Genomic DNA, 25,855 nt, shown 5'->3' with positions numbered 1-25,855 from the left:
ATTCATCTTCTGACAATGGAAAACTAATGCTGAGCTAGCGTAAAATGTAACCTAAGCTTGATCTATGTTCAGTTACATAGTTTCACATCCAAACACCATCCTGCACCTTTCTGCACAACTGTAGAGTTTGCTTCTTTTTCACACATTTTCTATTATGTTGCTTTATGCATTTATGCACTGTCTCTTCTTTTCTATAGCATTTTATTATCCTTTATCATGTTTATTTTGAGAATAAAACTCCCAAGAAAAACTCATTATATGAGTAAATGTTCTCAGCAAAAAACTGAATTGGTTTTCTGATTTACAATTCCTTGCTTGTCTGAAGTTTTAAAAATACAACAGATCCAAGGGGCTGGCCTAGCACTCGCTATTGTTAAAAAAGATTTCTAAAAGTAAAGGTCCTTCAAATGCTTTCAAGAGGAAATCAACAAGTAATTGACACAATGGACAGTCATTTTCATTAATTCCCAGATTTATCTGAAATCTCACACTGGTTAAAGACTGAGTCCAAGTATAGGTGGGCAGATAAAAAAAAACAATTTGGGACAAATTTAGGTACAAGAAACCTGTATTGAAAAAGCATCAGTACTACACTCTGGTGTTACCTTGGGGCCATTTGGTATCTTCCTCTGCCGCCATGAGATCGTCCTCTGGATTGTTCTGGATGACGGTTCATGTTGTAGGGCCCTTCATCCTGGAAGCTGGGATATGAGTGACAATCCAAGGGAAAATGTCTGGGTCCTCTCATTCCCCCTCCTCCTCCTCTATGACCCCCTCTTTCCCAGGCTCTTTCACCGTTTCCGTATCCACTTCTTTCTCTGGTTGTCTCCCCTTTCTCCCTCCATTCTCCTCCATGTTGTCCACTTCCTGTTGTCTCCCCTCTCTCCCTCCATCCTCCTCCATGTTGTCCACTTCCTGTTGTCTCCCCTCTCTCCCTCCATCCTCCTCCATGTTGTCCACTTCCTGTTGTCTCCCCTCTCTCCCTCCATCCTCCTCTGTGTTGTCGACCCCTTGCCATCCCTCCTCTCTCCCTCCAGCTCTCACCACCACCTGAAAGACAATAAACACACTCTTTTTTTAGCTAAAGATTAAACAACTTGGGGGTGTTTCCCACACTCTTACTCTTACTTTTAACACAACTGGTTAATGTGGGGCATGATTTCCATATGCAGCAGCTACAGAGTAACATCAGTGGTTACTTTAAGTCAGGTATCGGTCTCCCTTCATTTTTCAGAGAAAGTATTGACAGGCAGGATTGATATATTTTTACTTTTTTTTAAAACTAATACACAAAAACTGCTCAAGTTACTCACTGGTCACATTACAAACAACACTACAAACCACCCACACACATTGAATTTCCTAAAGATTTCCTGTTTTATCACCTCAACATGTTCTGCACCCAAACATGTTGTGAAAATTTTTCTTAAAGGCTTGCGGGTAAAGTCTGGAGAAATTTTAGATGAAAACCTGTCCGTATGTTTTTACACATGCAGCTCACACTGACAGCTAGGGGGAGTTTTCAGGAGTTTTGTGCATGTGTGAAGACAGAAAAAAACACAACAAAATGTACAAAATTCTTCCAGCTCTAATTTGGACCCTTTATTGTCTTAGTTCTTTTCAAAGCTGTGAATAAACTAACACTACTGGTAAATAAAGTATTTTCAACATAAAAAGTTTGCTTCTCTATTTCAACTCTCTCAAACTTGCACATACATAGACAAAAAAACATGCACATATAAAAACTGCCTTTGAAGTCTGGCCACAATTATGTCAAGGCTTCCCACAGAACAACAGAAAAGAAAAAACACATCACAATAGAAATATGCACTCATCAAACCTGACAAACTGTCAGCTTTTGAAAGCAGAATTAATGCGTGAAAAGAAAAGAGTTTCCTGAGGCTGAATGCTAACATATCTTCATGTCAGCTGTCATCGAATGACAAACAAAAACAACTAAGTTGATAAAAAAGATACACTGTCAGAAGAGGGGGATGTTTTAAATACCTGTTTAGCTACCTTTTAAATATCTAAACATTAAAACAAGCTTTAAACAGACACTGGAGCAGCTCTGACAGATGTGGCTGATTCTAAATCACTAATTCACAGCTGAAATGAAACCCCAAGTAAAAGTTTAGATCCTGCAGAGAGGGAGCTGTGGCCAGCCAGACTAAATCAGGCAGCTCTCTGACCATAAATCCACTCAGTGAGTGTGAATGTGTGGAAAACAGGAACATGAAAGCATGCCATGCATAAGTGGATGTGACATTCAGGCCACAAGCACTAAAACTGTTTAAAGATCTACTTCTGTGGTTCTGCATGTCTTTTGTACTCTCCCTGATCAGGATTTACTGTAAAATGTTAAAAAGGGAGACACAATCAGAGAGTGATAAGAGATGAATGAGAATATACCATTTTCTGTCAATGAGCAAGTGTGTACCTGAAAATGAGAAAATATCAGAAGACAGGTGAACCCCCTGGCAACAAAACAATTAAAATATAGGAAATTCACTTATTTCAAGATAAATTACATCCAAAGGATAAACAAATTCTATCACATCGAAAATGTCTTTATTTATCACAGTTGATGCACACTTTTGTTTTTACAGTGCTTATAAAAGTATTCATCCCCTTTGCTGTTTTACCTTTTGTTGATTTTATCAATCATGGTCAAAATAGTTTGACTTTTTGACCAAAAAAATGCAAAAACACCCATCTTTAATGTCAAAGAGAAAACAGATCTCCACAAAGTAACTTCAATGGAATAAAAATATTTGAGGTGAAATAAGCAACTGCATATATTTTCACCCCCTTTGAAGTGACTGAATCAATTCCACAGAGGCCCAGCAAACTGGGGCTAGTAGTTTCACAATTAGTAAAATGGGGATCACTGGAGCACAGTGAATGTGTCTCAAATGCTTGTAGTATAAAGACACCTGTGTTTGGAAGGTCCAGTCACTTATTAATCAATATTCCTGGCTACCATTACACCATGAAGACAAAAGAACACTCCAAGCAACTCATAGAAAATGAGTTCAGTTAAATCCATCATCAAGAAACAGAAGGAATATGGCACATGTGTAAATCTGCCTGGATCAGGCTGTCCTCACAAACTGAGTGAGCGTGCAAGAAAGAGACTAGTGAGAGAGGCCACCAAGACACCTATGACTACTCTGAAGGAGTTACAAGCTTCATCAGCTGAGATAGGAGAGACTCTGCATACAACAACTGTTGCCCAGGTACTTTATCAGTGAGAGAATGGCAAAGAGAAAGCCACTGTTGAAGAAAACTCTTATTAAATCTTGACAAGAGTTTGCAAAAAAGCATGGTCAGTTGAAAGAGAGTTCTTTTGTCAGACGAGACCAAAATGGTGCTTTTTGGCCATCAATCAGGATACTGTTAGGCATACATCAAACACTGCACATCACCACAAACACACCATTCCCACAGTGGTGGCAGCATCATGGGATGCTTCTTGGCAGCCTGCCCTGAAAGGTTTGTAAAGGTAGAGGGTAAAATTAATGTGGCAAAAAAATTGGAAAATCCTGAAAGACAATCTTATTCAGTCTGCAAGAGAACTACAATTTAGGAAAAGATTTATTTTTCAGTGAGACAATGACCCAAAATGTGGATGCAGAGTCACAGTTACTAACAAAATGTTCTCGGTCCCATTCCTGTCACCTGTGAGAAGTACCAATAACTACCAAGGAGTACATAAACGGTACAGTTTAAGGTGGATAAACTTTTCTCTTTTCAACAACAACTTGCTTTGAGAATTAAGTAAAAGTTCTTCCATCTGAAACATATCAAGTATTTGCATAAGAAAAAGTTTTTTAAACACTAACATCTTTCTCCTTTAAAATGTGTCTTTGCAGTTTGCAGCTCTTTTGAAAAGCCACAACTCATGTTGTAAAGACACATCCTGATGAATGATGGCTCATTGGAAAGGCCACAATATCCTACACATGGTTCAATAGTTTTAAAGGTTTTAGAAACATCCTTTGTAGATTCATGTTCCACAAGAGGAGAAAAACAAAAAATGGGCCTTAGTAAGATAAGAGGAGAGATGAGACCAGGCTGATTAGGAAGCCAAATTATATAAAAAAAAAAACAATCCTGTCAAAAAACATAAGAGCTAATTCTGATTTTAAAAAATGCCAGGAATTAGAATATGTTAACAATTTACAGAATCAAGAAAAGCTGTGCAATAAAATCAGTATTTCTGTGCTAGATGACTAAAATGGAAAATTTTCATTGTCAGAGTAAAATGTTCTGCAGATCAACCATGACATATCTGAAAGAAATAAAGAGAAGAGACGTGGGAGAGCAGCTACACTGGATCTACTGTTGGAGTGTAATTGTAAGGGCAGGCAGCCAGAGGAGATATTTGCTGAGAAGACTAAACATCAGGCCTGATTCCAAACAAAAACCAAACCAGGCCCTCGACTCTACCACATAGCGCCACCACTACTCTCACGCACACACACTCTCTCCCTTTCTCTCATACACACTCCTCATCGCTACAGCTCTGTCGTAATGATCGGTGTCTGTTTCTGGCAGAAATGAAACACTGAGGTAGAAAGAGTGAACAGCCTTCCATCTTTAAAACCAGAAACAGCCTCATAAGACCCACAAGGGTTGACTTGGGCAAAAAGCAGACAGTTCGGCGCAATTTCAGAGACTCTGTGCCAACATGGCACGCAGAGGAACAACCCCAAAAGGTTTACAAGTCACAGGGTTGAATAGAAAATACGGGTTCACATTTCGTGGCTGATGCTGAGACATCTTATGAGACCAGCAGAACTGTGAAATATGGACTAGTCTATCAACAGGGAGCTCAACTTGGACTGAAGTCTGCACAAAATAACGAAAACTATCATAGAAACTGTGTCATATAAGTAAATAACCAAAAGGAGTGTAAAGGGGGTGACTTTGTGTCAACATGTGGGTATAATAAGCTCTGGAGGTGTGTATAGACTGTAACAGCTTGACACACAGCAGAAAAACAGAGAAATAAGAAAATGAAGAAAACAAAAGGATAAAGAGTGAAACAGAGGGAAAAGATTGAGGGGAAGGGGAGTAACAGAGGCGGGAGACAGAAGAGAGCAGCCTGTAATCAGATCGTCTTGTTGTGTGTCTTAAAATAGCGCTCTCCCAGCCTATAAACAGAAACCTGCTATTACTGCTGCACTGACAAAGCAAGTCTCCAATGCATGTGCACGAACGCACACAGTCATATGTCCTACGGCCGCAGCACACATGGAGCTCGTTACAGCACAGCCCTCTGGGTAATGTGGTTCTGAGAGGGGCACCAGAGAACTACAACCACAGATGAACTGTCAGATTAAAATGATGCTTTTTTTTTCATCTCAGCTGCAGCTTGTTTTTGTTCAACAGAACACAGGAGGCTTTTTTAATTTTCTGTTTTTACAAACAAAGACCAGATCCAAACCATTAATGCTGAACTACTGGAGCCTTAAATATAATACAGACATCAGCATCACTTTTATAATGCCTTTTCTGGAGCATTTTTCATTTCTATTAGAAAGTTTTCAGTAAACATGGGGAGACAAAGAGATGTGACGTACGTCTGCGGTTATATTTTAACTGCCATGCCACAAGGGTGCCATAGAAACAACAAAACATTTCTTAATTCAGGACTAAATGTTTTTCTCTCTCTAACCTTTATTTAACCAGGATGTTGACAAAGTATTTACCCAGAGATTTGTGGACTAACCAGGAGCATTTTTATCCACAAAGACACAACACAGAAACTCCATTTACAGAAAAAAATGAGTAGGCATTAAGGAAGTAGGAGAAGGCATTACAGTCCCTTTAAAATGTAAATATCTTAACAAATTTAAAGATGATGGAACTATAAAGCAGCTCTAGTCATGCTTGTGGACAAAGAGATCCCTTGCTGTACTTGCATGTACATCTCACGCTTCCCTTTAACCAGCAAATATACCTCTCTCATTGAACTTTGCACAACAAAGTCATTTTAAGTTTGAATGCTTTTCAAACAGAGGACATGACATGCATCTACAATAAATGGAAAGAGCTCAACAGCATAATTCTGGAAGTAAAAATCCCATTCATGTTCTCCATAGTGGATTTGATTATTAGCCATAATGTCAAAAATATCCAAGTTAAATTTAGCACCGAGCTACCTGAGTGTGAGATGATAGCATGTGCTCCTGCTGAAAACAAATATTTGTAAGCTATTAACTCTATTCCAGAGACAAACATGGTTTTACTTGCAGCCTTAGCCAAAAACAGGATCTCAGGAGACAAGCCATGACATAAAAAGGACATGATGATGGATGAAGTAACAAAAGTCTAATGCTATGATGACAATGCCCTTATATTAATGCTAGGTGTAGTTTGACATATTCAAGCTTTCAATCATAGAGGCAAAGAACACATTGAGAACTTATTTACATCTAAGATCACAAAACTCCTGTGTAGGGTGCAGAATCTGAACATTTTCACTTTCTGCTGCTTATGGCGAATATTTTAGACTATTTTTTATTGTTCTTACATAAATTCAACCTGCCTTCACGTGGAAATCTTACTCAGAGGCTAGCAGGGAAAAAAATTAAATTCATAAAGCAGCTCACCCTAATTTGGGAAATTTTTAACCTGATAGGTGCATGTGAGAATATGGCCACTGACTAGGCAACTATATAGTCTTTGATACTGGCAGTCACATCTAAATGGACAGGTTTTGTTGACAACATACCCACAAAAATCCCTGGTAATGGTTCTGTCTGATTACATACACAGACAGCTCCACTGACACAGAGTGTTTATTTGTAATGTAAGGTGGCTGAAGTTAAAAATGTGTTGCTAAAGATGTCTCTGTCAGTCAGATCTCACCTGTGTATCTCTCTCTGTATCTTGGTCCTTGTGTGGTTTTATGATGTCGCTCTGGTGGTCTGGGCCTGGACTGCAGGACTCTGCCTCGCTTCCTGCAAGCTTCTGTGAGTTTTTCTCTCAAGCAGAGAAAAAGAGATAAGGACGACTGTAGAAAAAAGACAAACAATAAAAAAGTCTTGCTGTTAATATGCGTTGAAAAGAAATCCAAAGAGATGTTGCAGTAATGGACTACTAGGTCACTTTTTCTGTCCTCAAACTCTTTCCTCACATGCACACATTCCCCTTTTTGTTTCCCCGTCTCCACTCACATCACTCTCCAGCAGCACAATTTTCTCTGCTGTGTTGTGTGCCAGCAGGTACTTTGAGTGGAACAGACGTCCATCGAAGCACTGCCAAGGCATCAGGACAGCGTTGGGCAGCGGGCAGCCACTGGCACAGTTAGCACCCAGCAGGTGTCCCAGTCCTCGAACGAAGAGTGATCCCAGCTGCACAGCACGGCTGCAGAGGATAGGCAGCTGAGAATGGAGAGGGGAAAACAGTTTTATGTCAGGTTGGTAGTAAATCTAAAACGTGTTAGGCTACACAATTCCTCCTCTGTCAGAACAGAGGGGGATCTTACCAGCTTCCTAGTTGGGCATACTTCTACCACACAGGACAAAAAATTTCTCAAGCTCAAAGTTTCACAGCACTTTTAACAGATCCTCAAAGCAGCCCATTCTCATTGCTGATTACTCAGTACATAAAAAAGAGAGATAAAATAACTGTTTTCTTAAACAGGAGGGTATAAATCAAAACTGTAACAGAAGATGAAGAGTACAGAAGAGATGCTCAGCTCCATCCACGTCTGTTGCTTACTTTTTGTTTATAGCTGAGGACTCTTCAACAAAAAGTGTACTCCATAGTGTGATCTCATTAAGTAGATAACCACCCTTTTTGTTTCAAGCATGAATTTCACATGAGGGAGAAAACATAAAAAATGACCTACCTATTCACAACGCATTTTCAGCTTTAACCAAAAAGACCACTTTTAACAGCTTTTCCCCACAATGTGTCAAATTTATCCATGAAATGAAAACAGCGGTTTGTTGTTTCGCACATACACCTTAGGGTGCTGTTTATGTTGAAATGATTCATCATTTCAATATAAGAACTAAGCTGCTGAGCAGCTCCTTCACACCTGCCTCTACCTGTAAATGTCTAGTGGGGGATAGGGAGGATGGAGTGGCATGTAACAGAGGGAGACTGGGCAACAGAATAAGCAGTCAATGACAGAGATTAATAGTGGTGCATCAGAAGTAAGCATGAATGAGATACAGCAACAGAGGGACAGCTTCTTTACATAACAGTATTTTTATTTATCTATTTATTATAAGAGACAGAGCACATTAATGATCATGGACATGCAAGTGTGCCAGATTGTAGCCATAGGCTAATTTCTATCTGTAGTCCCTGCCAGGGAGTACAGATAGAAACACCATACCCACTGTGAAGAACAGTGGTGGCAGCATTGTGCTGTGGGGATGCTTCTCAGCAGCTGGCCCTGGAAGGCTTGTAACGGGTAGAGGGTAAAGTGAATGTGGCAAAATAAAGGAAAATCCTAGAGGACAATCATATTCAGTCAAAGCAAGCTATGGCTTGGGAGAAGATTTATTTTCCAGTAGAACAATGACCTGAAGTATACAGCGAAAGCTCAAATTGTTTATAGACAAGGTGAATGTTCTGGAGTGGCTGAGTCAAAGCCCAGACCTCAATCCAATAAAGAATTTGTGGCTGGACTTGAAAAGGGCTGTTACGCCCGATACCTGTGTAACCAGACAGAGCTTAGGCAGTTTTGCATAGAATAATGGAGTGAAATTGCAGTGTACTGATGTGCAAGCCTGATTGAGACCTATCCACAGACTCAGGGCTATGATTGCAGCAAAAATTGCATCTACTAAACACTGACTTAAAGGGGGTGAATATTTATGCAGCCCTTATTTCGCATTGCATATTCTATTGAGTTGACACTCACTCATTTCACTTCGTAGAAATTTGTTTCCACTTTGAGATTAAAGAGTTTTTTAGTCCAGAAATCCAAATTATATTGCCCATGATTGATACATAAAAATCAATAATAGGCTGAAACATCCAAGGGGTGATTAAGTTTTATAGTCACTGTATATATAAAAATATCCACAATTAGATAAATAATCAAATAGAAACAGGGTTAAGGAGAAAAAAGTGACTTTTTTCCCAAAGTTTTTACAGTATTAATCTGGACCAATAAGTTAAAAAAATGTTCACTTTTCCAACACAACATACATAGCTGTAATTTCCCTCTCTTTTTTATTGGCTCAAGTTACAACAGTTTTAGCTTACTGATGGAGGGAGAAACAGGTGGGAGGTTCTGCTGTTTACTGAAAAAGACAATAAAGCCAGACATACAGAAAGTGAGGAGAAACAAGAGCTGGGGAACAAAAAAAAGAAGGTAGGGATGAAGAAGAAGCAGAGAACAGACTAATGGAAACGACAGCAGGCAGATGTTCTGAGTGTGTGATCTCTGCTCTCACCTGTCCTGTGGCAGATAACACTGATAACAGTGACTGTGTATACAGACTCACAGCCCTGCCTGCCACCTGCTTCCAGTCAAACACAGTTTCACCTACTGAAGACAATGAACCACTGGACTGACACACAAAAGCCTGCAGGCGGGCATGCACACACACAAACACAAAGAGGTCAGAGACAAGAGATAAAGAGTAACAAGACAAGAGAGTCAGGAAAGAGAAAGTAGAGGAGAGTAAAAGGGAAGAACATGAGAGCACACAGAGTCAAAGGGAGACAAAGACGGGAAAATGTGCGACAGAGAGAGTGCTGGCGACAGCCGCCTGTCTGTCCTGGCTGACGCTCACCACATGGAGCTATTTACACCACGCACCCTCCACCCCGCTGGACACACACACACACACACACACAACACACAAACGCGTGCCACAATCCCAGTCCCTAGAGGAGGAATGTTGCAACGAAACCCATGCATCCCAAAATGTACCCACAACCCCTTTCCCCTAGACACAAACACATACACACAAAAACCAGAGCAGAACGACTCATTTCATGCAGCTGGACGTCAGCACTCATGCACAAAAAAAAAATATTCAGACTTTAATATCTTCTTATAAAAACATCTCATACCATTTTTTACTGGGTTGGCATGTACTGTGTTGTGCTGCTGTGTTTGTGCATCAGCAGGTTATGAACTCATGTTAATGCCCCAAATCACAAAATAGCCTAAAGTTTGCTGATAACTGGCTGTATATGACGGTTCATTCATGTTTTTACTCTGTGCATTGTGCTCAGTGACACCCCCTCTCTTCTTCATTCAACCCTGAACCTTTCCAAGTCAGCGTATTCAAATCAACGCCCAGCCCTAATTATTGTGTTGAAAACAGACCAGCAGCAAAAACGCAAATTACTACATGCAAGTATTGTAATTAAGCACTCAAAATAAATGGGGCTACAACAAGGCAGCAAAAAGCCCAGCTGACTCTCAGATTTTCTGATCTGTGAGAGCTAAATGAAAACTGTGTGAGAGGAGAGGAGGAACAACGCTTGATTGGTGGCGGGTTTTAGTGACAGCTCAGTAGGACTGTCACTATTGCCATTTTTAATTTGGTTTTACTTTCACAGAGCAGCAGCAAACCGGTAAATACTTTAATGCATCAAAGCTTTTACAACTCTATCTCTCATGGATTGTATTTTAAGATAGATGGAGCAAATGCTGCCTAGGAGTGAAGCCAAAAGATTTAACACTCCCCCTGTGGACTGGCTGTAGAATAGGTCAGAAGCTCCACCTCTTCCATGTCAGTATCCATTTTTTTTATATGTTTAAACCTTCCCCAAATTTCCTCACAGAATACAGTCTAAAGGTTAATTTATGCGGCACATTTAACACACATACAAATATAGACGGACCTTTCTTCAAAAGCCGTTTTCCGACCATTCACTCTCTTTTCACACATCAGCTCCATTTGGGCGTCAAAAATTAGTAAAGTAACCCTAAATATATCTACTTTTGAAGATCGGTGCCTTCCGTGATCAATCAATAAGTGCGCCATGTCCGCGCTCTGCCTCTCTTTCTTGCACAGAAACTCTCTCATTGGGTCTCTTCTGTAAATGCATCCTCTCCTGTTAAACGTTAAACTTTTGCCATTGTTTAGTTTGTGAGTTTATGATAAAACTTAGTAAAGTTCCCACGCTGATTCTGATCCTGAATTAATAAACATCAAACTTCCTCGCGCTGCTTTAAAATTCTGCTCCCAGGTGAAAACAAATAATGATGATATCTTTTTAAAGGTGATGAAAAAAAAAAGAAAGGCTGCTGATGATAACACTAAAGCAGAAACACAGTGGGGGAGAGAAAGAAGCCAAACTGATAAGCTACTGTGTGTAGCCTATGAGGGAAGGAGAGGGGAGCAGAGGAGGGGGCATCATTGGCTCATGTTAGTAAAACAGATAGCATTAAACCCAATTTATTACCTATGATTTAAATAATTAATCCTCAGTGATGACAGTTTTTTGAATAATAGTCACAGATAGAAATTTAAAATATTATTGCTGTAGTGCAATCAGGATTACGATCATTAAAAGGAATGGTCATTTTTGCCTTTTTTCAGATAAAGGTTCATTTTGCTGAAAGACAGGTCTGTGGTAGTTTTTGGTACATTATCCTTGTTGATGACCTAACTGTAGCTCACGAGTCAGTAACTGATGTCAATGCCAATTTTTAAGGAAAGAATATCTCATTATCTATATATATAATTATCAACTTAAATCTTTATCAGGAGGTCAGACCAGGAAAATTTAATTTGAAATCGTCCAATTAAACTGGAACCAGTACCCTCTGGCTAAATTACCACAAGGGCACAAAAGTGTTTAAATACAATGGCATTTAATAGATTTAGCCACATAATTTTGTTCTAGAAGTACACAAGATTGAAGCATTAAACTTTATAATACACAAAATTTCAGTTAATTGTTTTGAAATTATACAAATATTTACAGCACAATCCCAGTCAGGGTGGAATAATCGTTCATTAATCATACTCGAGGAAAAAGATCCAATTAATCATAATTTTGATTTTTGCCATAATCGCCCAGCCCTACCATTAGGACACTTAGCATTTATTACAGGGGTGCTGGAAGTGATTTATAGACAAACTTCACTGGTAAACAGAGTTACACTAAACCAAATGATCAAATTAAGTTTTGTCTCTCTTGCCTCTCTCTACATTCTCTTTCTTTCACTCTGGCTTTAGCTTCATGAACTCTTGGCTGTGTCCAGTACGTTTTAATTAATATCTGTGAGCTCCTGTTTTGCCTCTGAGCTTAAAAGGGTGATGAATCATGTTTGGCAATTTTGATTAAAGTCTACAAGATGGCTTATTGCGTGTGCTGCTATGGCAAGCTCCCACCTTCTGCATAAAGCATTTAACTTCATTTATCATCACTGATTACCACCTCAATGACAAACTAAAGCATATTTAAATGGTACATTACCTTAGATTGCATTGAAACAGGCAGTGCCTGCTACATTTTGACTTCTAAAGAGATCACAGCGTCCTATCATAGCATGACTTACAAGAGTGAGCATGTCTGAACTCGGTGTCCTTTTTTGACTGTTTATTAATTTGACAAATTATCCCTACACAACTGGCAAATGTGCTCTCACTTTTACAGTATCTTCAAACACAGGCAATGGTGGTGAAGCTAGAAAAAACAGAAACACACACTAAAGGCATTTATTATAAAAATACATAAATTACAAAGCAGACCTTTTCATGACTGTAATTAAAGCAATTTAAGCTATTTCTAAATATCCAATGATAATGTATTACTGTGATACCAACCAACGCTAGATAGATCTACCTTTAAAAATGAAATGCATGCCAAATACATGCATATGAAACCTGGATTCTGATGTGATGTAAATTGGAGAGCAGAGTAGATGAGAAAAGATGGAAGAACATGTAACGCATGTGTCTGTGTAGGTTTTCATTTATACCGATCATGGTTATCAAAATCAGGGTTACTTTAGAGCTAAAGAAGCCTTTTGGAGGAGAGGCGAAACATCTTCAAGGACCTCAATCAGGTCCAGTTGACCCTCTTTGGACCAAGCTTTGGCTGTAACGCAAATAAAAATGGACAGTAGACTTTCCATAGACACGAGTGTGTTTTCAAGTTAAATGTGTTCTACAGTCAGCAGAAGGGGTGCCACAACAGTTCCAGCAGCCAGCTCAAACCTGTGTGGATTTTGGCTTTAAATTAAATCCCCCTAGCAATACCTCAGTGTCCGCCATGGGGATATGTTGGATTCACTTTGGTACGATAGAAAGGAAACAAAATGTGTTGCGCATATCAGTATACACTAAAAGATTTCACTGATCTCGACCTGCAACAGGTTTATAACAGACTCGACATTACTTATCATGGTGATAGGATATTTAATTTCAAATGTGCATTTCAAACTGCAAACTACAGTTTTCTTTTCTACACCTACAGTCTTTCCACAGCTGATTTTTGAGAACACTGTGGTTTGTTTGTTTTTAATGAGACTCTAATAGCTGCTTATTTTCATTTCTCCTCTATTTTTCTCCTCACTTTCTATTACTGGAAACACTTTTTGAGCTTGTTTACTACAGCGGAATATGTTTACCGTAAACCACAGGGACATTGTCTTCTTGCAGAAGAAAAAAATCAGGGTTAGCCAGGGCAGAGAAGATGTAGAGAAAATTGGACAAATAACTGGTTTGGTATTGACACAAAAGTCTGTTTTTTGTGTGTGCGTCTGCGTGTTACTGACCTTGATATGTTGAAGTTCCTGAGAGGATTTTACTCTCAGACAAACAGCCTGACTCAGGTACGCATCCACATCCTCTTCAGACAGAGTCTGTACCTGAAGTCATGCAACACAAACAGAACAGTTTTAATGGGTGACAAATTTCTGTCCCATCCCAGAGTGTCGTGTGTGTGGGTCGATTTGTTTTGTCTGCTTTCTTTGCAACAACTCCACAGACAAAAGAAACAATGCTGAATGCAGAAACAAGGCTGCCCACTTGTGTGTACAAAACAAACAAACCCTGAAGCTGTTTAAATAGAAGAGTGACGAGGGAATGTGAATGCAGCAGCGATCAGACAACAACAGCTACTGTTGTCTGTCGGCCTGATTGTCTGTCCTTCTAACAGTGTCGTTCAATCTCGTTCTTCATCCATTTACATGATTGACTCAAAGTGTCCATCTACTGGTTTGCCCAGAAATTAATTTTTGTCTAGGAGGCTGCCTAATAGTACTTACATCCTCATATGTTCAAGCTGTAGCATTTTTAATTGAATTATGTAAGTTAAATAAGAATCAAAGCTTCTTAGGTGTCGGGCTACCATCCTTTAAACTATTTGTTTGACTCTGGGGTTTGGGTTTTTTGATTGCATTTATGATTCACTTTGGGCATTCAAATACCAAGTTGACTGCACTTAATACGTTCCTTTACACTGTGTATTAACCATATGCCTTCAGTGATGACCTATAGTTGGTAATCCCCTGCCTGCCTCTTATGCAAATAGCAGCAAATTCAACATTGCCATAGTTCTTACCCCTGGCTAGGCCTGTATGCAGTGAGGCCACTGGCAATACAAACGAAGTGGAGCGAATTAGCCATGAGTTGAGAGGCTAATGGTGCCTCTTTAGTAGCTATTGTTCTCATTTGTCATTAAAATGCTTATAAAGGAAAAGGGGGGATGCTGTTTAGCAAATGTACCTTGTGGTGTACTGGTTAGATTAGTGATGTGGGCCAGTCTTAAATGCGTGCCAGTACATTTAAGCACCTGCACAACCAAACCAATCTGTATGAAGGTGTCCCAGACCACTTCCACATTTGCAGTCACTAGATTTCAATCCAATAGAGCACCTTTGGGATGTGGCGTAACAAAAGATTCCCATCATACATACTATGTCAATATGGACCAAAATCTCAGAGGAATGTGTCCGGAAAAGTGCTGAGTCAATGCCACAAAGAATTAAATAGCTCTGAAGGCAAAGGGGGGTCCAACTTGGTACTTGCATGGTGTATCTTATAAAGTGGCTGGTGGTTTAAACAGCAGGAGAAAGGCTGGTTTGATTAAATTTCACTTATCTTACATGTCATGTTTTTGTCTTGTAAGCTGTTGCTTTCAGATGCTTGGATTTATGATTCTTGAATTTATGATTCTTTATTAACTTTATTGATGTCAATAAAGAATCTCTATGTACAGAGCAAGTTTTCTCATTTGTTTTTTCAAAGTGCACTGATTTAAAGAAACAACAGAAATAGAAGAAGTGACTCCCTGAAGACACAAAACTGGTGTTTTTATTGATTAGAATAAAAAAATGCTATAATCTAACTAAGATATATAGGACAAACCACTGGTTATTAACGTCTTTCAATAGCAAACATTGTGAGGGTGGCAGCAAAGCTCAATTTAAGGGCTGTTTGTTTCAGAGCAGGCAAACTAATGGACCAAATAATTTCTGTTTAGCTTCTACAAAATGACGCATTCACCTTTATCCATGTGACTGGGGGGGCATTAATCTCTGTTGTTTATAAGATCCTTCAGATGACGTCAAGGACAACATACAAACCAAAAGCACAAATCTCTTCTAAGGATACTTTGAAAAGTGATCACCAAGTCAGAGTATTTCAAAAACAAGGCTTTACAACAAGATTACAAACAGCACAAATGTTTATAGTTTAACATTTGCAGCCAAAACAAGGAAACAATAGATGTAAGGTGAATTAAGAAATGGCTCTTAAGATATTCAAGCCCCTGGATGGTTATCAGAGCAGTTGTTGACGCAAGAGCTGAAGGTTCAAAGAAAAGTGTCTGTGGTTAAACTGGGCACTCAGTGGTGTATAGAAGCTGCCATCAGGCCAGAACAAAACAAGCCAGAACGGAGCGTCAACAAGGGATGTTTAAGTTTAAACCACAAGCTCACAAAAAGGCAGAATAATTGTTGTATTTGTTACAGATGTTAATCCTAAATCAAAAGATGGCTTGTATTTTTAATAATCACTTAATACATTCAGTATTTTACTTTCTGTTTATACAATCAGCGGAAGCTTTACTAACCAAACACACTAGATTACCTTGACTGGAATGCCTCCATAAAAAACTGATCAGATTGTTCACGACTTTCTCATTTAACAGCTCAATTAATTGCAGTCTTTATTTAACAATTATGCAAAGTTAGACAATTTTTTTCCAACTTCCTAACTGGGTGAACAGACTTCTTTTTCTTGCGTCAAAAACCTCCATTTTCACTTCTGTGTGAAAACTATCAGAGACGCATGTGACAGCTGGCGTTACCTGGAGGGCAATGTAAGTGACGAGGCAGAGAGCACCCAGTAGAGAGTCTTCAATCACTCCATACAACTCTGAGAACTCCTGGCAGTCAAAAATCAAAAAGAAGGACGTCAGGCGGAGAGCAGAAACTTCAGGACCAGAGCCAAACCAAAGTAAGTCCAGACCAGGCCGATGACCTGCACATTTACAGAAAAAAAAGGAAACTGAAACTGACATCTTGATTTGCATGCAAATTCACAGAATTAAATGTGACAGCTTTTTTTTTAAATGTGCACTAGCTAGTGAAAAACGACAGAGTGATACTGTCCCAGATATTTTAAATATGTTGCAAAAATTCAAATGGATATATATTTTTCCTTTTATATGTTGTCTTTGTGCTATTTTGATGTTCTGAAAATCCTCATATGCCGTTTTAACATCCCAGCTTTTCAGGAATGTAAACTGAAATTTAATTATGTCTTAATCCAGCACTAAAATAAAGCACCTGCTGCCTTTGCTGTTGAAAAATGAAGCCAATGCCCAAGTGTGAAAACAACAATTTCTTGAACCTGCATTTGGATATGGCCCAAAAAGCAAGGGATTCTTAACATAGCCCAGCCCATAATTTCAATTTCTGATTAAAAAAAAAGCAAGTTTAAAGCCCCATAAGCATGTTTAAAGCCTCTGTTTATTTTAGCTAATTTCTTCACTGATAAAACTGCATAATTTGCTCTGTGTCTGTTCTGTGTCTGTCTGAGTCCACCATCGTTAACCCTCAGAATTCCTTACAGAAACCAGTGGGGGACATCACTTGGACAAAGCTCTTATTTTATACAATTTGGAAGAAAACACAAACCAACGTAAACAAAAACTGGTGGTCAGAGTACCTGGGAGACTGACTGGGACAGGATGGACCAGGTCAGGTTCCTGCATAGAGTTTCCAGAGTAGACAAACCATTCCTTGATTATTGGAGGGTCGGCACTGCAGCCTGAAACAAAGAAAAATGAAACAGCTTGATTTATTTCATACAGCTGTCCTGATGAGTATTCTTGTATATCTTAGGGCAGCTGAGAATATGGAGACTTTTAAATACAACGAGAAAATACATTATTCATCCTGGCTATTTCTACTTACTATTTGTAAGTTTAAAGGCTGATTGATTTGCATGCCAACCACAGTAAACAACCCTCACAAAAATGCAAAAAACCAAGATATTCACTGCCTGGCACGTACTTCTCAAGAAGAATCAGTACAGTTTATGTTTTTGTTTCTTTCATGACACATTAATTTAGATCTGGCTTTCTGACTCTTTGCATGGTCATGCCATAGCAAGACTTTGTGGGCGTGTGTGTCTAGGTTCCTTAATGTGTTTGTGATAGAGCTAAGTCGCCTACTGTCAGTCTCATGCAGCAGCAGCAGCCCATAGGTACGCTGTCTGCAGAGTTTGTAGACGAGAGCCTGAGGCAGCAAGTCAGTGTCCTCTTCATCCTCCAGAGTGTTGCTACATTCAATGATGCCCTCATACAGAACACCGTAAACCATAAAACCCTCTGCTGCTACATGCTTCTCCCTAGAGGCCTGGGGAAAACCACAAAGAAAAACAAAATGACTTTATGTGGCATTTTACTGTTGAAACATCTAAGAAGGGAATGAAACACAGAACATACCTTTAATATTTCTGGACTAACATATTTCTCAAATGCAGGAGCAGAAGACAGCGCAGAGAAGTCGCCTTGCTGAAGAGTTTCTTGTCCAGGCAGTATGTAGGAGCTAATTCCCTTCTGTAACAGCTCTCTGAGAGGAGGGGACAGATTCAGGGAATTGAGGACAAGTCCAACTTCTTCTTCCTCTCTGTCCCACAACGAGCTTACAAGGTGGGATAAAGCTAGCACCATCTCTCCCTGATGAGCACCAGCATGTGAGGCTGGGCTGTTAACCCTAGGAAAAAATGACACAGTTAATTTATAACATCCTCATCTTGCCATCAACTATGTTTGCTCAGTCGCAAAAAGCTAATGCAAGCATCCAGTACTTTTGGTCAACACTTAATCTGAAGAGGATAAAATAGAAAACTGAAACACATTATTACTAAGATTAAAAATAGAGCCAAAGCCATTAGTTGAACTCCTGACACCTGTATGCTGAAATTGCGTTGTTCCTGAGGTGCTTCATCTTCTCCTCAGACACCACATCGTTACCTAGGAGACAGGCCAGCAGTGGTAGCTGGCTAACAGTCAATCCAACAGTTTGGCAGAGCCTCTGTTGGTCATAAAGGACTGTGGTAAGGTTGTCAACCCGCAGTTTTTCCACAGATAAGTAGGAGGCACTTTAAAGACAAAAATACATACACAGGTCAGTTTATGCAGGTTTACCAAGAATTTCTATTTAAAGTCATTCTACAGAAAAAGTCTACAACTATGATGCTAAGAACAAAGATGAAAAAAGACCTGTCATATATGATGAAGTCTGAGTCCTGTCCCAGAATGCCCATACTTTTATGCTGGGAAGCATAACTTGCGATTTCATAGTCAGCCTCTCGCACTGAGCAAAACACTTCCTGGCCCAGCTGCCTGTAAAAAACAAAATCTCCAATTTCCAAGCAGAAAACAAACACTTAGCCTACATGAGCAAGTGCATATTAGTTATAAACCTTGTGGATCCTGACCTGAGAGCAAAGCGTGTGAAAGATGCCACACCAGAAGGAAGACAAAAGAGCTCTCTACCAGGCTGCTCACCATGTGCCTTCAGGTGATTAAATACTTTAGAAATCTCTCCATTGACTCTGCGCCTCCTCTTCACCTGTCGACACAAGAGTATAACATGACCAGATAGTTGATACTGTACGAAAAATAAACCGCAGATTAACTCCTCTAATTCAGTTTTAAAAAATAGTCAGCAAATAAACTTCAACTTTAATAGGGATGGATTAACTGTTAGAGTTTTATACTTTGAACTGAACTGATTTCAATGTCTTTTCTTAAATACATCAGATTTTTTTCTCACCCACTCCTTTCTTTTTTGCTCTTCCACCACCCCATCAAAAAAGAAGACAAGTCGTATTCCTGCTGAAGAAAAGGCCTCCACCCAGCTCTTAAGCACCTCTGTGTACTCCCTCCACTGCCCTCCACACACCCAGTCCTTACACGAGTACCAGTGACGCAGGCAAGCCATACCATCCACAACGAGTGTGGGGCCTAAATAAGAGTAAAAATACAAATGTGATAGAAGCAGGTCTGCATGCTAAATCCTTAAAAACTGACAAACTATGCCCAGTTGACTTTCACTCATTTCTCTCTGTGTTCCTACTATTGTTCTTTTAATTTGTTTTTAGCATCAGTGTTGCTACGGCTGTGTGTGTGGCAAAATGGACATCATTTACAACTAGGTTTGAAGTAAAAGATACTCAGTCATACAGTGCTATGCACTATGTCTGTTATTCGATCATCAGAACTCAAAAGACTGTTACCTGTTTCTAGTAATACTCATTGTTTATTATATGGATAAACTAAAATGATTGGGGATGCTTCTTCCTGTATTAACAATCAACCAATGACAGACAACGCCGATAGTAGAGGAGGTTTTCCCAGAGGTTTTGGCGCAGGTGGCTGCAGTCAGGGCCATAGACACTGCAGAGGCTGTGGTGGGGGAGGCCGGTCTGAGGGAAATGAATGGGTGCCAGTCACCAAGCTGGGTCATCTTGTTAAGAAAAGGAAGATCAAGTCCCATCAAGGAGTTAGAGATCATTGACTTCTTCCTGGGATCTGGTCTGAAAAATGAAGAGCACAAGTTCAAGCCTGTCCAGAAGCAGACAAGGGCTGGTCAGTGCACCAAGTTGAAGGCCTTTGTTGTCATAGGTGACTACAACAGCCATGTCAGACTGGAGGTGAAGTGCTTTAAAGTGGTGGCCATCTGTGGGGGCAACATCTCAGCCAAGCTGTCCATCATCCCTGTCAGGAGGGGTTGTTGGGGTAACAAGATTAGAAAGCCTCATACCATGCCCTGCAAGATGTCTCATCCCTGATCCCTGTGATACTGGCATTGTCTCCCGTGCCAAAGAAGCTGCTCATGATGGCACTTATTGATGCCTGCTACACCTCCACCAGGGGCTGCACTACCCCCCTCAGCAACTTTGCCAAAAGCCATCTCCAAGACTTACAGCTACCTGACCCCAGATCTGTGGAGGAGGACCGTCTCCTGAGAGTCTCCTTACCATGAGTTCACTGATCGCCTGGCCAAGACTCCCACCAGAGTGTCTGTGAAGGAACGATAGGCCATTCAGGCAGCTGCCTCCTAAACTTTTTATAAATAAAAGTATTGAATAAATATTCTGAAACATTAAAATAAAAAAGGTTGGGGATTTAAATCCAAAGTTAATGGTTCTGGCTCAATATCGAGAAAAGTGACCATGCCACCGACTGCATAATCTCATTAAAAGACTAAGAAAAGTATCTTCCCCATCAAAGAGGAGTCTCAGGAGGCAGAAAAAAAAGATGTGGAAACAGAGGTAGAGTCTAATGACATACCATATTACTCTGGTTTGATTGGTGCAAAAGACATTTAAGTTTCGTTACTTATTCAACATTTATTCCAAAATGAAACCTAGTTAAAGCCCTGTTCCCCATACTGTTATACTACCAGCACACTGAAATGAAACTCAACTGGTGTTGCTGGCTGGGGTTGTGAAGCTTTGCTTCGTTTTGGCAGCATGCTGTCTGGCCATTTCTCTGACGTTCACTGACACACAGGCATCCGAACAGCAGCGCTCCATAAAATACTGAAGACCTTTCACACCCATTTCTGCAGAAAGGAGAAACACACACACAATGAGACAGAATTCACAGCTAACATCGTTTTCAAGTTATCTACAACAAAGTCAAATAAGCCAGCAATCTACTGACACGGGCATTTTGACCTATTCGAAACCTGCTTGCTTTACGTATATTGAAGGTAAGAAATGAAGACTATACATGGGACAACAAACAAACTTTGGCCAGTTCTTCGCTTCAATCTTCAGTCTGGACCTGGATGCTAACAGTTAGCTTAGCTTCTAACCAAAAGACTCATTCATCCGGGTGCTTCCACGTTTCCATCTGTACATCCATTCCTCGCATACCAACTTCAACGGGGTCTTTTTTTGCTTCTAGTGTTTTTGCCACATGGCATAAACTCACTTTAAACGCTCAGTGTGCGTAAGCAGCATCTGTCCAGGTTTTATTTACAGGCATGGAATCCAAACTACTTCCTGTGATTTGCGTGTGGCGTCATCACGTTGCACAACAAGGCATATGTGCTCGACGCAATGATGAAGAGTGAGACAGTGGCAAAGTTTTCTGTCTGATTTCTCTGTGATTTCAAAACTGATAGACGATTTAAACATGAACTTAATTCCAGGCGGATATGTTTGACCGCTTATATAACTGATTACACCTCAACACAAAGAAAATAAACATCTTCATGCTGCATGAATGAGAATAGACCATTGAGGTTTTTGTTAGCTCAGTCCCTCCATTATAACTCCCCAGGCTAGGATCAGAGGCAGGCTAATTGCTCTCCAGGCTCTCCTGGAAAGTAGGGGCTCTATTCTGAAGTCACAAGCTATTAGGTCTACCTTCTCAACACAAAACCCCTCATCCCTTCAACTCTATTGTCTGAGTGGAGCAGGACTAAAGAAAGGGACATATGCTGGATGTCAGTCCAGCTGTCAGCATCTGTCGTTCCTCAGCCAGATGCTCTGTGGGCTGTAAAAACAATCCACCCCTCCCAGTCAACAGATCTTCAAGTAAGGGGGGGCATTGTTGTAAATCTGACCCATTCATTCCCCTTTCATGAGTCCAGTTATGACCACTGTCTTGAAGACAGTGACCAAATTTGACCAATGTTATGTGTCAAAGTTCACCAAAAAAACCTTGGCTATTATAATCCTACTTTCATTGTAAGTGCTACAGAAGGTGTCATTTGAAGGGGTTACATAACTTGTTTTATCATCTGTTCTTGCAGTGGCCTTCCTATATTTTCATGCTGATAACCACTTGCGCTACAGGCCCTCAAATTCCTCTCCAGTTTTGTGTAATAAAGTACTAAAGTGAATTGCTTTTATTTTGCAAAATAAACACCAACAAGCAATGTGCCACAAACCCTAGCATCAGTACAAAGTAGGGTAAAAGACAGCAGATGTGAGGAAGTGTCAAGAATCAGCTGTCAATCACCTGAGAAGATGGTGACACTGTGAATTTGTGTTTTATTTTTTCTAAGGAAGAGGGTTACCTCCCCAGTTGGCCAACAAACCCCAGTAATTCATCATCAAATCAACTCAATTGTTTTCCACCTGTGATTTTCAGAGCAGAAAAATCATCCAGCTGTGAGATGGTGAGAGGGAGTGGTGCTGAAGCTGCAGACCAGAAGAAAGGAAAAATTGCTCAACCTGAAGTCTCTCACAGTAAGTATAAAATGTACAATAGAATGGGCAGATTAAAAATAGAAGTATAGTCCCTTAATAATAAATGGGTTAAATAACAACTCAAATTTCAATATTGATAAAGAATAAATATGTTAAAAATAATAATAACAATGATAATGATGATCGTAATTATATTTAGGTGAAAGATAAAATTTGACTCTTTGTAGCACCATTTTAAATACTTAAAAGTTATAAGAGCAAGAACAAACTGAACCCAAACTAACACTATGTTACAAATAGAAAAACCTTAAGATTAAAAGCATAGGTGGGAAAAGTACTTGACTATTGTTCTCAAGTAAAAATACAGTTACTCTGGTTAAAATTTACTTAAGTAGAAGTAAAAGTACTGGTCTACTAATCTACTCAAATAAAAGCAAAAAAAAAAAAATGTAATTTAAATTTTATTTTAAATACTGAGTACTGAGTAGCTACTGCAGAATTGTACAGTAAAATATGATCTTGCCTTATTTGGCAAGAACGACAATAAAGTAAATCTCCAATCAGGTTTATCTGGTAAAGTCATACCTCTATAATAAAGTAAAATACACAGGAAAAAATGATAATGTTCCTTTCACTCATAAAGAGTTAAATTTAACACTAAAAGTGTCTATACTGGTTAAACTACACTTTTAAAAGTATTATATGATATATAGTGCTGTTACTTAATTTAAAAAATTAATCAAACTAATCACATCACTACACTGTGATTAATCATGATTAATCACAGCATCTTTTAGAGTAGTTTAAGTATATTTTTATGTTGCCAAGTGTTTTATTTTTTATTCTTTAAATTCTAAGTACAGCACATTGAAAGTGCCGATCTGAGGCCTTATCGATACCACTATAGATACTTCCTACAGTTTGGTGGAAAGACAAAATAAGTGCAAATATTAAACTACAAGTGGTCTTAGCTGAGTAGTGCTTGAGTTAAAAAGCTATGATTCAGTCTGCCACATCTATTGTATATCCCTCAAATATAAATACATATTCACACTGTATTTATTAAAGTTTCTCATCACAAGCTAAATTTTCCCATTTTTATGTGACATTTGAACATATCATAAAATATAGGATACAGTTGTCTAATTTACTGAGGTTACCCGAACGCATCATAACTTCCTCTTCAGCTCATAAAGTCTGCTTATTCAATTTTGTCAGTTCCACCGTGAATTTCACTCCTACTGGGTTAACATTGTTAACAAACAGGACTTGCTCAAAGTTCTGGAGCATGTTTCAGCATTTATCCGAGCAGCTGAAGAAGAAACTGTCCTGAAGCAGCTGAAGAGAGTGGTATGACCATGGCTTGAAGGTGGAACTTAAGGCTCGTGCTTCGGTACAAAGACAGTTCATTACTGCAGCAAGTACCCACAATTTTGGTTTTATCTTAACTAACATTCGCCAGCTTTTTAAAAAATAAATTGCCATTAAGCAGACCTGGGTCTGTCTCCGCACTCATCACTGCTGGCTGTGTTCGACCTGCCTCTCACCTCTTCACCCCCAGGCACATAAATATTCCCTCTGGAGGACTACAGGAGCAAGTTGTGGTCAAACTTAGTCATACGATTAAATTGCGTTATTATTTTTTTTAAAGTTTTAAGGTTTCAAGATTAATCACAATCATTAACGCGTTAATGTTATCAGCCCTAATTATGTAATATCACAGTTGTGCGGTAGCTCTTGAAAATCTGTGGTAAGGCGGATCTCTCCCGGCAAGAACAAAGTAGAGTGTCAACCTCATAGCAAGGCAGTGTATACTGATCAAGATTGCTCCATGTGTCCTTTCAAAACACCTAAAGTCACAGGTAGGAATTCTAACTCATTGGATAACTTCACCCATGGTGCAAATGTGTTTCACATTAAACACAACAACAGTGCACCAAAAACAGGACCACAACAACCCACACAGAGATCGTCGTACAACAGGCAACATCTAAACACATATGAAACACATCTAAACAATCTGCCCAAGGGCATGATGGGAAACTCTGCCCAAACATCCTCCAGATTTGAAAATGCAGTAGATCAACTGTCTCCTTACAGAGTTTAACTAACACTGGTGGATTAACACTGTCAAATAACTTGAACACCGAAGAACATTTCCCTCAGAATGGAGTTAAAAACAATTCTGAAATATCAACTCTACGAATTTTGCTGTGTACAACGGCTGTTTTGGAATGTGATGTGGAATCATCCTCTCATTCTGTCATACTGTGTAGTCAACAGAAATGGAAAAAGTAAGAGAGTATAGTACTCACATAAAAATAGTTGTCCTGGTTAAAACTAACTTAAGTAGAAGTACAGATTCTGTAAAATGTACTCAAAAAAGCACACATACCCCCAAAAAGCTACTCAATTACTATTGTGAGTAAATGAAATAGCTATTGAGTTTTGGCACAATTAATTTTATCTTACTGATTTTTTACATTATATTGTTGCATTTGGAAATATTTCAGGCAGCTGATTTTGTGTGTTATATTATTGATTCTTTAAATGTCATTGTTTTTGCACACTGTTATGTACTGAATTACTGAAGTTTTTAACTCTCTGTCAGGTAGAATTAAAGAAAAGTCCAGCAAGCAGGGTGATAAAAACCTGGTGCTCTCATGACAAAACACAAAGTTCTGACTGTTCCAGGAGAAAAGTACTTCTTCACAATCTGAACATGTTTGTCTTACCACAAACACACAACCGTTGTATTGATTTCCCTGCTTATTTCGTCTACATGTGATTACAGAAGACCAGAAATGAAACAGGGTTTTATAATTCTTCTCAGTAAGTGTTTCAGGTTTGTCGTCTATTTGTCTTTTCAGCATCAATCTCCTCTACACTACACTCTTCCTTCTCCTCTTCGATCTCCTCCCCCTTTGAGATCCTCCCCCCTGTTGCATCCCTCCTTCCCCCTCCTCCCCTCTCCTGACCAAAGCTTGACTCAGGAGAAACAGAGGCAGATGTTCCAGGAGCACACGACTGCCCTCAGCCCTGCCCCCCAACACCTCCCATTTGTACTGGATCAGCAGTTAACCCCCGGAAAGAATTGACCATACAGGCACGCACGCACACACAAAGAGCACCGCTGCACGAATCTGTACAGGCTCAACAGTTGTCCAACTGAATGAACAACACACACACATATCTACACACCAAATGCTGTCCAAATCCCCTCA

The 25,855-nt window shown here is 39.5% G+C and overlaps 1 protein-coding gene and 1 pseudogene across 1 annotated transcript; one reads left to right on the top strand and one right to left on the bottom strand.

The window, feature by feature from the left end:
• Positions 1-979: 979 nt before the first annotated feature.
• On the bottom strand, positions 980-21,483 carry fam120b (family with sequence similarity 120B; the record flags this gene model as incomplete). The annotated part of the gene is made up of 14 exons (XM_041778242.1): positions 21,406-21,483; positions 20,894-21,031; positions 19,238-19,428; positions 18,900-19,033; positions 18,682-18,804; positions 18,369-18,560; positions 17,902-18,172; positions 17,629-17,812; positions 17,121-17,222; positions 16,258-16,430; positions 13,721-13,813; positions 7,188-7,394; positions 6,880-7,024; positions 980-1,050 (listed from the first exon to the last, which is right to left on the bottom strand). Coding segments are annotated over exons 2-14 (2,022 nt in total), but the record flags the coding sequence as incomplete, so codon positions are not given.
• Positions 19,439-20,593, top strand: LOC121513418 (annotated as a pseudogene).
• Positions 21,484-25,855: the final 4,372 nt, after the last annotated feature.

Source organism: Cheilinus undulatus, linkage group 1 (genome assembly GCF_018320785.1).
Source record: "Cheilinus undulatus linkage group 1, ASM1832078v1, whole genome shotgun sequence".
Lineage (NCBI taxonomy): Eukaryota > Metazoa > Chordata > Actinopteri > Labriformes > Labridae > Cheilinus > Cheilinus undulatus.
The sequence above is the reverse complement of the archived record's forward strand: the minus strand, read 5'-3'. Positions and strand labels throughout refer to the sequence as shown.